Source organism: Crinia signifera, chromosome 6 (assembly GCF_055691185.1).
Source record: "Crinia signifera chromosome 6, ASM5569118v1, whole genome shotgun sequence".
Taxonomy (NCBI): Eukaryota; Metazoa; Chordata; class Amphibia; order Anura; family Myobatrachidae; genus Crinia; species Crinia signifera.
The window spans coordinates 248110473-248125104 of NC_139222.1; the positions used below are offsets into that span (position 1 = coordinate 248110473).

Here is a 14632-nt window from a genome sequence, read left to right on the forward strand (position 1 = left end):
TACACGGACGGCTGGCGATCCGCAAGAAAATGGTGGGGCGTACGCCTCCACCATGGTGGGAGCTGCCCCCTGCATTCGATGGTCAGCGACCATCGAAGGCAGGGCCGCACGCCCCACCAGGTCCCGCAAGCTGAGACCACACGGACAATCGTCCGTGTGATAGCTTGTATGGGGGCTGAGAGCTGACATCCGGCGACGTAAGCTTCCCGCCCCCATCACTGGCGTCATACCCTCATTAGCATGCATACGCCCCGCGTTTGCATGGGAACGCCCATGAAACGCGGGGCGTATGCATAGGGAAATGAGGGTATGAAGCCCCTCACGCCCCTATACGCCCCCTTTGCGGCGGACGAACTACGTCTGCGGCGAATTGGGCTGCACATGCGCAGATTGACCTCTGCGCATGTGCAGACTGAAAACATCGGCGGTACGGCCGCACGCGGGCCGTACCGCACGATTCAGAATAAGGGCCCAGGAGAGCTCAGGACACTGGTGTTCCCTAAGGATTGACAAGCAAAGCACTGGCACCAGCTTGTTTCAAACATGAGTCCTTTATCCCCCTTGAGAGTCTCTGATAGGCTGCTGACTTCAGCCCGGATTGTCATTGGATGGCTTCAACAAGATGGCGCCTGTTGCGCAGATTCTGCGGCAGAGGTAGTATGCCTTGTGTCAGTGAAGTCCCCACAGGCGGCCGGAAGCACTGCAGCTGCCGCTCCGCCGGTGCTCGCATCCAGAGTGAGGGGACAGAGCCGGGAACCAGGCCAGGACACTCCACGCCAGCACAAGGCAACCAGTCAGAGCGGACAGTGTCACTCACACATAATGGTGACTGCCCACGTCCTCCTGGCGCTCTGCTCAGACGCCCGAGACCACGCACCTGGACCAGGTCCCGCCGCAATATCCGGACTGGTAAGCGACACACGCGGACTGTGACAAGGGCATGCCTCTTTACACATAAATAATACCCCTGTAAATATAGGTCTTGCCTCTTTGTGTCCCTCTGGCAGTGGTTGGCTGTCTCTGCTACTCATGACCGCACCCATAATGCCATGAATACCTGGAATTGGCAGTCTGGAAGTCTTTGACTCTCAGGGGGAAGTAGGAACAGCACCACTGCGAACATAGTATAATAGCAGCAGTCAAGACTGGACAGGTGTCAGGGTGCTGGCTGGATGACTGCAGTAGCAGTACCACAGGCAATCACCCTGCTTAACCTGTCACTGCCTGCTGTCATACATAGCAGGTGATAGGCGTGCAGTGAATGCCCCTAGGCATAAAGATACCCTAGGCATTTATTTACTTTCCGTATGTCTGGGGCCAGCTCTGACTGTGGAGATTATTGGACCGTTCTTAACTTGTATTTTCTTGAAGGGGTTCTCTAACTAAAATGTGATAGTGGGGCAGATGTATTAACCAGCGTTAAGTGCATTTCTGCACTTAACGCTGAATAACTGGGGGGGGGGGGATTACGTTTTTCCTAATGTATGTGCAACACTTGGTGGGGCTGTCCCCTGCAATCCTCCCCAGTATTTAGTGGCCGGGGCAATGTATTAACAGCCACCCAGGCGTTAAATCGCCCCAGCTAGCCCTGATGTGGCTCCAGGCTGCGCAGGAGATCTCGCGGTAATAGAGAGATCTCACACATGGCCATTACAGCCGGCCTGGGGAAGAGAGGGTTCACGCATTCGCAGGGCCGCTGATAAGGAGAGCCGTTGAAGCTGGGCATAACGACTCTCCTTATTGGCTGGGGGGGGGGGGGGTGTTAATACATTCAGCCACTAGGGGTGCCCGCTTCTCCACGTTATTCAGGAGAAGCGGGACCCGTTATTTTAAAAACATTAGGGGCGGCATAGTACATCTGCCCCAGTGTGTCTGGTGTTTGTGTAGGTGGGTCAGGTCTTTGGATCATGGATGCAGCCAATTTTTAGGAAAATATCTGTATTTTTTTTAATGTTTAGAGGCGGAGTCTGCCCTAACCTATTTGATGCCCTAGGCAAGATTATAGCTGGTGCCCCCTAGCACTGCCCCTAGTTCCGCCTCTGACCTAGCCCCCATCACACAGCAGTACAGATCACCCAATACCCCACAGCAATCCTCATTTTGGTGCCCTTGCCAGCAAGAGCATTGGCTACCCAAGCACCATATTTATGATAGGTACAATGCATGCTGAAGGCATGCAGGCCAAAAAAGGGAATATTCTTGCTGGGAATGGGTGTGGTTACACAATAATTACTTGGGATGCTCCTGAGCATCCCAATGCCCTAGGCTTTTGCCTAGCTTGCCTATGCCTAGGGACTCCTCTGTTTAGAGGTAAATACTGAAAACATCATGCAATCCTTTAGGAAACAGAAAACCCCAATTAAACATAATACAATCACAAAAGCTTAAACAAATGCAATCTTTCACATTCTGTAAAAAAAAACAGGGCAGGGGGACTTTGGGTTCCACTTTACCCTGCTATAGTGGCATCAGTCCTAGCTGGCAGGACCTGTTCCTGGTATTGATATTTTTTGGGGGGGGGGGACTCCGACTTTTTAGATCATTACCTTGCGTACAAGACCTACTTACCCCTTTATCCTTCTGTTATTACCCAGTTTTGTTTTATTATTGTTTTATTTTCAATTGTAAAATTCAGAGCCGGCCCTAGCCTAAATGACGCCCTAGGCAAGACTTTGGCTGGTGCCCCCTAGCACTGCCACTAGTTCCGCCTCTGACCCTGCTCCCCTTTCCCAGCACCATCAACCCTCATCATAGCAGTCATCATTTTGGTGCTCCTACCCGCAATATTTTAAATAGAAACAGTGCACACATTCGGTGCGCAGCCCAAACAGGGGTGTGTTCTTGCTGGGAAGGGGCATGGCCACACAATAGTACCCCCAATTCAAATTATGCCACACAGTAGTGCCACTTTATTCACATTATATCATGCGATGGTGTCCCTTATTCACGTTACATCACACAGTAGTACGACTTCACCTTATGTACATTACTCCTCACATTATTCACATTATACCCTTAAAAGAAATCCTGAGAAAATATTGTATTTTAAGCACCTCCATGGCTACACTGCAACCCAGCACAAAGCAGTGTGTGCTGGGCAGAGTAGAAGAGCTGCAGCTGCTTCTGTCACTTAAGGGGAGGGGGCCCGGGTCCTCCACTGGGCCCTTCCATCAGACCTTGGCCTGGGTAATTTGTACCCCCTACCCCTTTCTCTCGGCACCCCTGATGCCCCTTACACATGATACACATTATTAATGTCCTTATAACCAAAATGCCCCTTACACATTATGCCAACCTTTATTAATGGCCTTCATAAACATAATGACACACATAATGCCCATTACACATATGTTGCACATTATTAATGCCCTTATACACATGACACACATAATGCCTGTTGCACATACAGTATGTCGCACATTATTAATGCATTTATACATGACACACATAATGCCCCTTACACATATGCCGAACACTGTTGCACAACCAACCCACCCGCAGACAGCACTCACACAGCCGCTAACACTGTGTCCTCTGCCTCTGCTTGGATACAGAAGTTTCCGCATACATCTTGCCTCAATAGGCCATGCAGCTCCTGGCCAGTTCTGCAAACGTTGGGGGCATTTTTTGCTGAAAATTCGTCTTATTTGCATTGTTATGATCAGCACACACAAGGAGCTTCCGATGATTAAAATAATATGCAGCATGTCTATATTCTGTGTGCGACTGTGGCTGTACCTGCATACGGAATGCTATGTTACAGTGATTTCCATGAATAAACTATTTCATATGCAGATACAGCCTCACTCACACACAGAATATAGGCATGCTGCATATCATTTTAATCAGTAGAAGCTGCTGATGTCCCTAGGCATTCCAAATGCCCTAGGCAATTGCCTAGTTTGCCTATGCCTAAGGCTGGCTCTGGTAAAATGCAACAGAATATACTGTTGTGCATACATAAATGTTAAAAAGTGACACCTGGTACAGTGAAAAAAACTCCCATGAGTGGATAACTTGGAGCGTAGGCTCATGGGAAGGGGGTTTGGCCTCGCAGCTCAACATCTCTTTTCTTCACTATGCCCTCGGAGACTGTCTGGGTGCAGTGCCATAAAGTAGATGAGTGCTCACTTTAGTGCTTACAGTTTATAGGTGTGATGACACTAATAAAGGTATCTTTAAAGATACAGTATAAACCACCTTAGATCCAAGATGGATAGAGTGGTACCAGTGTATAGAGATATACAGATGTAGCGTCTGTCATTCTTGCAGGGGCTGGTGGTAGATTCGCCAGCCCCTGCTAGCCACCGGAAGGGGACGCACGCGCACGAGACGCGTGTGCGTCCCCTTACTATGGACCCCATCACTTCGCCGCCGGTCCCGATTCTACAAAACCCGCTCCTGCCCTAACCCTGCTTGTCTCCCTGAAATGGAGATGGGCAGGGTTCACGTCCACCGCCGACAGGAAACTGGGACGCGCGTGGTGTAGGACACTCACGCGTCCCAGTCAGATGGAGGTGGTCTGGAGAGCCCCGATGCTAAATGAAGGGTGCTCCATCTGTACACAATATACTGTAGGCTTACCTGTATTCCGGCTTTGTAAATATCATAAAGGTTTCTTTAAATCCCTCAGATTAAAGAATTCCATCCTATGTACAGAAAACAATAAAGCAATCAAATGTGGAAATCCACCTCAATTCCAAGAAAAAAAGACTTGAAAATAATCAATATAAACCAATGTTATTCTTATCAATGGTAAGGAAAAAAAACCTAGGATCTCTCTTACCAAAAAGTGTGTATATGGAAGTGGTGCCGGATGACTGACAGACAGTTGGGATTCTGACAGTCATTACACGAAGTTGGAATCCCGATTGTTAAAACCCGACACTCAGGGTCCCGATGGCGACCGGCTACTCTGCCTCGTGGGGGTCCACGACCCCCATGTGCCCGCAAGGGACTTTGTTGTGCTCCCCCACTGTCTGAGTCAGGGCAGTCGGGATCCCGACTGTCAGTGTGCTATACACAGGGCTATTTTTCTGCAGGCTCCAGCAGGAACTGAGGCCCTTATTCTAGTTCACTCTTTCTGACAAAATATTTCTTAGATGGACAAAACCATGTGTACTGCAGGTGAGACAGGTGTAAAACCCCACCCAAATCTAATTATCTCTGCACAAGTAACACCTGCCTCACCTGCAGTGCATATGGTTTTGTCCATCTAAGAAATATTTTGTCAGAAAGAGTGAACTAGAATAAGGGCCTCAGTTCCTGCTGGAGCCTGCAGAAAAATAGCCCTGGCTATACCACACCCATATTAAAGCCCACTACACCAGTTTAGACCCGGAAGGTCTTTATCAAGGAAGTGAGGTGTGGATTCTGTGGATTATATTTAAATATCTGGGGTCCTGCCCCCTCTTTGGTGTAACTGTAAACTTTCATTTTAAGAAGACTAAACACTTTTGCCAAGATTGACCCGGACCTCTGGACCCCATTAAAAACTTTCCACATTGAGATAGAATTTAAAAATTTTTAAAATACACACTTAAATTCTACGGTTAATATTTTCAAAATCAGAAGTTGAAATTGCCAATCCCTAACCAATCAACTCCAGGTAATGCCTTTTGACTGAACGATCTTTTGGACAATCTCCATACTGTACTTCCGGTGATATGTTTCTAGGTTTTATGGAACGCAGTTTGCATTTCACCTGTCTGGAGCTTGGAAGTGGTCCTTCATCTCTTATTTATTTATTTATTTATTAACAGTTTCTTATATAGCGCAGCATATTCCGTTGCGCTTTACAATAGCAGACAGTGATACAACAAACTGGGTATTTACAGACAGTCAAAATGTAGGAGGGCCCTGCTCACAAGCTTACAATCTATAGGGAAATAGGCATTGATACATAAGGATAGATACTGTATTCTTTATTGCATCGATTCCACCAGAACGCAAGGTTCTATGACTGATTTCCTGAAATGCAGCGTGCGTTCCACCCACAAGCCATGATAGACACTGGCGGGCAAGCGTTCCATTTATTACAATGAATATCCGGCTGTTGGAATGCACCCTGCGTTCCACAATGTGGTTGGTATATAACACTTATTGCACCCTGATTAGCGATGACATATAATAGATTATTGTGAGCAGGTATTCCTTACAAAAAAAAAAAACATTTTCGCTCAAAGTCCATATTTAGACTGCGTGGAGTAAAGGGGTGTACACATAGGCTCTTGCTGGTAGATTTTGCCCACGTGTACTCGCCCATAGCAACATCCGTCTGAAACAGAACTCCCATCTTAGTAAATAAACCCCACAGCACGGGTGTCAAACACAAGGCCCGCGGGCCAAATCCGGCCCGCCAGACCTCGTCATGTGGCCCGCGCGAGGAGATAGCCTGCAGGGCAGTGTGTCCCAGCTCCTGCCTAGGCCACCTCCTCTCACCCACCCCACCGCAGCCGCCTTACCTGTTCCTCCACTGTCGGCAGCCATGTTCCTGTAGGCACATATGTATGCGGCTACAGAAACATGGCCGCCGGCCTCCACGGCTACGTGGAGGAGGGCCCGGCCGCCTGTTCGCTCTGATACCCAGCAGTGACAGACACTGGGTGGGGACGTCATGACGATGACGCCGCCCGCCCATGCGTCTGTAGAGAAGTAGGAGCAGGCAGGGAAGCTGGACCGGGAGTCGGGGACAGTGTGGCCGCAGCAAGCAGTGAAGAAAATCTGGAAGCCGCTGCAGGACAGACGGAGAAACAGTAAGTGAGGATGAGGATCACACTCACAATAAAAAAATGGTACTTGTGAGTTATCTGGGCGTCCGATTTTGGTACTAGATCGCATGCGATATCGCATGCGATTTGCGATTTGCATGCGATTTAGCATGCGATTTGCATAAGATTTGCTATTCATTTCATTACCCCACTATCCCCAAAGTGTGTCTATCAACGTGAACCCGAAGCGTGGCGAGCGCAGCGAGCCCACGAGGGGCGGCGGTACGCGTCCTCCGACCTTTTCATGCCCTACTATCCACTAGGGCGTGGAGTGAGAATAGAATAGTGTGGCGAGCGCAACGAGCCACCGAGCCCGAAGCGTGGCGAGCGCAGCGGACACCTGTGAAGCCCGCAAGGGCACGCGGATACCTGTGAAGGTGTCCGCGTCCCCTCGCGGGGCTCGCTGCGCTCGCCATGCTTCGGGCTCGGTGGCTCGCTGCGCTCGCCACACTATTCTATTCTCACTCCACGCCCTAGTGGATAGTAGGGCATGAAAAGGTCGGAGGACGCGTACCGCCGCCCCTCGCGGGCTCGCTGCGCTCGCCACGCTTCGGGTTCACGTTGATAGACACACTTTGGGGATAGTGGGGTAATGAAATGAATAGCAAATCTTATGCAAATCGCATGCGATATCGCATGCGATATCGCATGCAAATCGCAAGTACCCAAAATCGGGAGCCCGGATAACTCACAAGTACCAAAAAAATATATATATATCTGCTGTTTCCTGAGGTGTCCCCGTGTATAATAATAATAATGCCATGACACCACAGGCTGCTCCTCCTGTATAATCAATTATGTGTCATGGCCTTACTTTTATTATATTATACAGGGGGAGCAGTCTGTGGTGTCATGGCATTATTATTATACAGGGGGAGCAGCCTGTGGTGTCATGGCATTCATTTTATATTATACAGGGGGAGCAGCCTGTGGTGTCATGGCATTATAATTATACAGGGGGACCTACAGATACAACCGGCCCTTTGAGGGTGACCAAACTGTTGATGCGGCCCCCGATGAATTTGAGTTTGACACCCCTGCCCCACAGTATTCACTGAATCTGTGTTTTATTAAAACATTTTAAATTCAAAAATATATTTATGTACGGGAGATGCCCTAAAGAAATACTAACGAGATATCAGCGAAAATTGTAAAAAATATCAATTTTTTTTGCACACAATCCATTTTTGTCTTATCCCTAACCCTAGTCATATCCCCCCAGTGCTAACCTTACATCCAACACTAACCCCTAACCTTAATGCACATTGGTGCTGATTCAGACCTGCTTGCTAGCCTGCGTATATTTGCTGCCTAGCCAGCAGGTAAACGCCATCCCACCGGCCACTTACACATCTGCTCGCATGTGGCCACATGGAAGAAAAACATTTTGAAAAATCATTTGATGGTCTCTCACCATCGAATAATTTTTCTTCCCTTCGCAAATAACCGTGATCTTAGACTTAGTTTTATTCTTCGAATTCGGTCCGGGTGCTGATGTCAGCTACCCGCCATAGGCAGGGATAGACACGCCTGCGTTCAATAGGCGCACCTACCGTCTTGGTCCTCTGCGTCCGCCCCCTGCCTGTCCATCAATAAGCAAACGTCGTCGTCTGGGGAGTGTAAAACTCACCAAAGGCATTCGCTCTGGGGGTTTGTACATGAACAAATTCGCACATGCGCTTGTGCAGACCCCCAAAATTGGGGGCGGGGCTGAATTCGGATCTAAACAATCAGATCTGAATCGGCCCCTTTGTCATTGTCAAACAATCTGCGCATCTTTGCAATAGTAGAATAGATGATGATAATATTCTAATTATAATGATAATAATAAATAGTATGTGTGCTTGTCTCACAGAGCAAAGATCACACACTGTAGCTATATATATACATCCAGTATATAAATGGGAGCTGCTTCTGTACACAGCTGTACCCAGAGCAGCAGAGGAGGGGTGGAGGAGGGTAGCACCATATAAAGCACAGGGGGCGGGGACCAGGACTCCACTGTGTGTAGGGACTGGGGAGCTGAGCTCGCGATCAGTCTGGGAAGGGAGACACAAGGACAGCAGAGGGCACCCTGCCTGCTACAGCAGCAGCAGCACATGGCACCATAATCAACACCAGCAGCACATGGGCAGTATAATAACCAGCAGATCCCTGGCACATGGCATGTTGCTAACCAGCTACCGTGCATGAGCTTCCTGCCAAGGCTCTGATTACAACCCAGCAGCTCCCATCCATCATGTCATATTCCTAGAGACCTCCAGTCTGTCATCTGTGCATGCACACAGTCTGCAACATGCTGGCCTTTGGAGTGGTGGATGTGTGCGTCCAGGATGTGGAGAAGAGAAGGAATCCCAGCAAGCACTATGTGAGTAAGGAGGGGGGGATCCAAAAGTTGTGCATCTGAGTGTGACAGCTCCGGGGGTGGCTGTGTTTAGATGCATGTAGTGTAGTAACATGGCATGCACGCCCACCTCAGAACATGCCTGTACTACAGTATGTCATGCATGTACAGACTACAGAAGAATACTCATACACCTAGACAACAGTGTGTATTATACATTTATTTTTTAATATATATATATATATATATATATATATATATACATATACACACGTGTTGCTTTTGCATAGTGATAGTTAATGCAGCAGTGAGATATATATATATATATATATATATATGTGTGTATATATATATTTGTGTATGTGTGTGTGAATGGCTCAGTATATAATAACTAGGAGAAGCATGTGCAGGCTCCCAGGATTTCCCAGGCAGTTGATCTGTGTCTGTAGATTGTCAGATACTCACTGTAACAAATGCTGCAGTCAGATCTCCCTTGGATACAGTCTGATAATCCTGTTTGTAGTCCTTCCAGCTGCTCTCTAAACACCAGTTCCCCCAGGCAGTTTACTTGTTACAGTTCATAGCTAGAGGTTCCATAGAAGAGATTATCTTCCTTACCAGATACAGCCAAGTTAGTGTTGCTGTTACTGTGAATGGGTTTTATTGTATATAACCTTTTATATATTTATACTATATCCTGTAACAGTACTGCACGCTGCATCCTGGCAAGCTCACACAAATGGCCCATTTCCTAAGATACAATTATAATGCAGAAAGGAAGACTGACATACTGTTTAATGCCACACGTTGTTGGCTATGACTACAAAGGAGAATGTCTGAGTTCTGTATTGAGAATAAGTCCCCAGGAAGAACCCCCCCCCCCCACCCCCCCCCTCCAGCAGCCAGTACAGCGGACAGAGATTTACTGTACTGTAGCTGTGTGATGTATCATCCAGTAGTAATGGCTGGGTAACCCTATGTACACAGTTTGACATCATCAGTTTGACATCATTGCCTAGTATATGTTAAATTCAGTGTCCAACTAATTGCTGTTCTGTATTTGCTATTTTCGCTGATATATAGAAGTCAGAATAAAATAAAATGCAGAACATTGTGTAAATGTAAACTACTGTACACCACTTTCTGTCTATATAATTAATTATTATTATCATTGTTTATTTATATGGCGCCACAAGGGTTCTGCAGCGCCTGACAATACATAATGTATTGTTATCTTATGAATTTCAGCTCTCTACTACAGTAGCTTGTTGGTGGCAGTTGGTGGCAAGTACTGCAGTAGCATTATGTATCAAATCTGCAAACTGGAGGCATTCCTCTTATTCAATTTCTGATTTTTTTAAATGTATTTTTTTTTTTTCTCAATGAAAAGAGGGAATACTACCTTACTCTAACCATAATGCAGGGACCATGTAAGGTAGAGCTGAGCACTTCCTCTGCATGGCTTCTTTAAGTTACCAATATTGTGTCATTAGCGTGGATGTGATTCACCGGAGACCGTCCCCTTTCATGTTTTATTACAGTCCCTGCTGTTTGTTTACATGAATTGCACTGTGTTGTTCCGGGGTTGGTGTGTATGGCACTGTAGCAATAGAAGTAGTAGTAGTATTTATTATTTATAATAAATTATAACTATAATTGTACTGATGTGAATATTTGAACATTCACATCAGTCCCTGCACCAGTGGAGCTTACAATCTACATTCCCTATGACATGTACACAAAAACACATTCATTCTAGGGTTAATTTTGTTGGGAGCCAATTAGCCTACCAGTATATTTTTGGATTGTGGGAGGAAACCAGAGTACCCGGAGGAAACCCGCGCAAGTACGGGGAGAATATACAAACTCCGCACAGTTAGAGCCTTGGTGGGAATTGAACCCATGACCTCAGTGCTGTGGGGCAGTAATGCTAACCATTACACCATCCGTGCAGCCCACAGAGTAGTAGTAATAATAATAATAATAATAATACATCATTTTGCAGAAAAATGACTACCTGTATACCTGTAGACAAAGGGACATTTCACCTAGGCTTGGGTATAAAAGTCACTACTTTGCCTAATATTTGTGTACAGCACAATGCGCTTTATACACTGTGTAAATAGTTACAACTGGCATAAGATTGACATTTTCCCAGTTCAAGGCTACCTTTGGGAAGGCTACATGTTCTGCTTGTGATCCTCTCTTGTTACCAATGTAAATACCAATTAATCCTCTAGTATTGGCTGTGCATCAACCAGCTTTGTCTTGGTTACTTTCCTGTGTCATTGCAGCATATTGTTTTGTAGGAAATCCCTGTTTCCCTGGGGCTGGAGCTCTGCTTTACCTCATCCAGCATTGGTTGTGGTTCATCTGTGTTCTTATCTAGTAGCAGATAGCTGTTGTCGCTTCCTTTCTCATAGTAAGCCATATAGACAGATGACCAATGACATGAGATCTGTGCATTCTCTATACAGGTTCAATTGTGAACTAAAATACTGAGAGGTCTTGTTCAAAACGTACTTATATACTGTCCTGTAATACCCTGGACGGTTATGGTATAAAACAGAGACTGACTCATGATAGACAGTCATATGGCTGACCACTAATGGTTGACATGGAAAAGGTTGACATGGAAAAGGTTGACATGGAAAAAGGTCGACATGCGGTTTTAATGTTTTTAGCGTGTCTATGTTGACATAGGTCGACATGGACACTGTCTAAGTGTACTGCTGCACTTGCTATGCTTCGGGCTTGCTTCCCTCTTCGGGCACGGTGACTCGCTACGCTCGGCACACTATTTTATTCTCCCTCCACGCCCTAGTGCAAGGTAGGGCAAGAAATAACACCTGTCGGCACATGTCGACCTTTTCCATGTCGACGTTTAGATCCTGTCAACCTATTGTGTGTCAACCTTTTGACTGTCGACCATTAGTGGTTGACCATATGACTGTCTATCATGACTCAGTCTATGATCAGTCCGGATACCATCCTGGAGAGCCCCAAGTTCCATGCAGCTATCCTGGATTCCCATTGGGCATTGCAGTGATGACCAGTGGCACAGTGCCAATAATTGAATTAGCCCCTTTCTGTCTTCAGCCTGAATCAGAAGGCGCTCATGTTTAATAGCTTCTGTCAGTCTCTCTTTGCTTATTCATGGGAAAGGCCATCCGCTGTGGACAAAACCAAACGGCCTACCCCTAAGCACATGTGAATGGTACGGACTTCATTGCCAAGTGCATTCTGTAAGCTCCGTTTTGCCATTTGACTTTACATAATTGGGTGCAGTGACTTGTGACGTCTTCTTGATTGAAAGCATGAAGCAGGATGTACAGTCCGTTACAGCATTTATTTCTGCTCCGAACTACTATCGCATCCGCAGTACGCGCACCTCTTTCACCACAAGTTCCCGGGACAGGCTAAAGTTTGTACCTGGAGTTACCTGGCGAGGAGGCCCGCACCAAGTCTGCGCTACAGTACCCTGAACGTTTCCTGCATAGGCAAATAATAAATAGAGAGTACACACCTCATTCAGCAGCAGCCTGACCTGTCTGTCCCATCAGACGTTACAGCCATTATATAACCTGGGAGGCAACACTCCAACCTTTTCCCCACTCTGTCTGGCACTGTTATGGCAAGGGTCCAGTTTCAAACCTCTTTTGTGGTTTATTATTATTGTTTACAACGCAGTGTGCAGTGTACTGTCCCCCCCCCCCCCCCCCCCTCCTCCAGTTCTGTGGTAACAATCAGCTATGTTTGAAAAATGACAGTTGGGAGTTGATTGGCTAGTGCATTATCTCCTTCTACTTTATCTTCACTTTGGGGATTATTCTGGTTGATTCTTAAGGCTGCGAATTTGCAGCCTTGCGAGTCCATCAAACCCCACCTTGCAAATGGTTGGCTGCCGACACCCATTCGCAAGGGCGACTCGCTGGCAGGGGCTTGGGAATGGATGCTACACAGTAACATCCATTTGCAGGGCAGGGGGAACCTCCCACATCTTTCGATGGTCACCGGATGGTGCACGCATATGTAAGGTACTCTGAGCTACCGTACATATGCATGCATTCTGGGGAGGAAATGGGCGGGCAGCTAATATCCGGTGATGTCAGCCGCCCCCGCCCCCCACAGCCTCATTAGCATTAGAACACCCAGCGTTGTCATGGGAACTGGCATGAAATGCTGGGCATTCCCATATGCTAAAGGTGCTGTATGCGCAATAACAAAACATCGGTCCCCGTGCGAACACAGGCTAGCTGCGAACGGACCTGAATAAGTTCCTTTATCTCTTCACCAGGCTTAATACATCTGCCCCATTTTGAGAAGTGAGGAAGTTTCCCATGAAGCCAATCAGCTTCTACTGTGTATTTCTGCACTTTCTATAAGTCTGAAGGGAGCAAGGTACCAGGCCCTACACAGGTTGTGTCCATATTGAACCCCCTCTTGTTGGGAAGGGTGAAAGTGGCTCTTCTCATGATGTTTGAGCTATGTGGTATCATTATCTATGCACAATATAAGAATGTTGTGTTATGGTTAGACACTTTATTGATGAGCTGCTATCACTAGACGAAGATGGATCAAGACTTGATGAGAGATAATGGGTGAGATTTAATAGGATGAGAGATTTGGTAAGAAATCTCCAGGTTTTTTTTTAAAGCGGCAATCATTTACACTGCAAAACCAGTTTGATTTTGCACTGTAAATGATTGCCGCTTTTAAAAAACTGGAGATTTCTTACCAAACCTCTCACTTTCTGAATCTCTCATCCTATTAAACTTCACCCTAGGTGTCATACACGCCATCTCGGTGTGTCCGAATTGCCACTACCCAGTCACTGCACACAAGCCCACAATATATTTCCAATACATTTCTAAGACAATGGAGGGAATTTACTATGATCAAATGGGTACGATATACGGCAGGGACCCGGTGCCCGGCAAATTTACAAACTGCCAAATTCGGCTGATTTGCAGTTTTTATGAACGGCAACTTCAGCTGAATTCTATTTGATCGTCCAATTTACAATCATTTGTATTGCTGAATTCGGCTGTGAATTCAACAGTAAATACGACGATAAAATAGACCTAATTTTCCAGGCGTATTTGGGTAAAGCCCGCATGGATCTGACTGATGCTTCTCTGTGTAAAATATAGAAAAATAAATAGTAATTAAAAAAATGTTGTGGGGTCCCCCCCACGAACATTACCAGCCCCAGGTTCATTGAGCCAGCACTGGTTACAGAAATACAGGGGGTAAATTAAATGGGGTCCCCCTGTATTCTATAACCAGCATCTGGCTCTTGGCCCTGGTTCCCTGTGGAGCCATGCACAGCCTATCAGGTGTGGAGCTCCCCCGGAGCTCGCTCCTGATTGGCTGAGGGAATAGCCGGAATTTCCTTATTCTCGGGGAAGGACTGTAAGTATCCCCCATGGGACCCCACACTGTTTATTTATTTATTCATTTTATTTAATTTTTCTTGTGACACAGAGAATCATTGCACGAATCTGACTGATCCGTG

At 46.6% G+C, this 14632-nt stretch overlaps 1 protein-coding gene across 6 annotated transcripts in view; it reads left to right on the forward strand.

Annotated features, from left to right (window-relative positions):
• Positions 1 to 8787: 8787 nt before the first annotated feature.
• The window catches only part of SH3PXD2A (SH3 and PX domains 2A), a 296381-nt gene continuing 290536 nt past the window's right edge, over positions 8788 to 14632 (forward strand). For all 6 annotated transcript variants that reach the window (XM_083149276.1, XM_083149277.1, XM_083149279.1 and 3 more), the window contains exon 1: positions 8788 to 9138. In XM_083149276.1, coding sequence (XP_083005402.1) covers positions 9049 to 9138 — 90 coding nt within the window. In that variant the 5' untranslated portion in view covers positions 8788 to 9048. The remainder of the gene's footprint in view (positions 9139 to 14632) is intronic.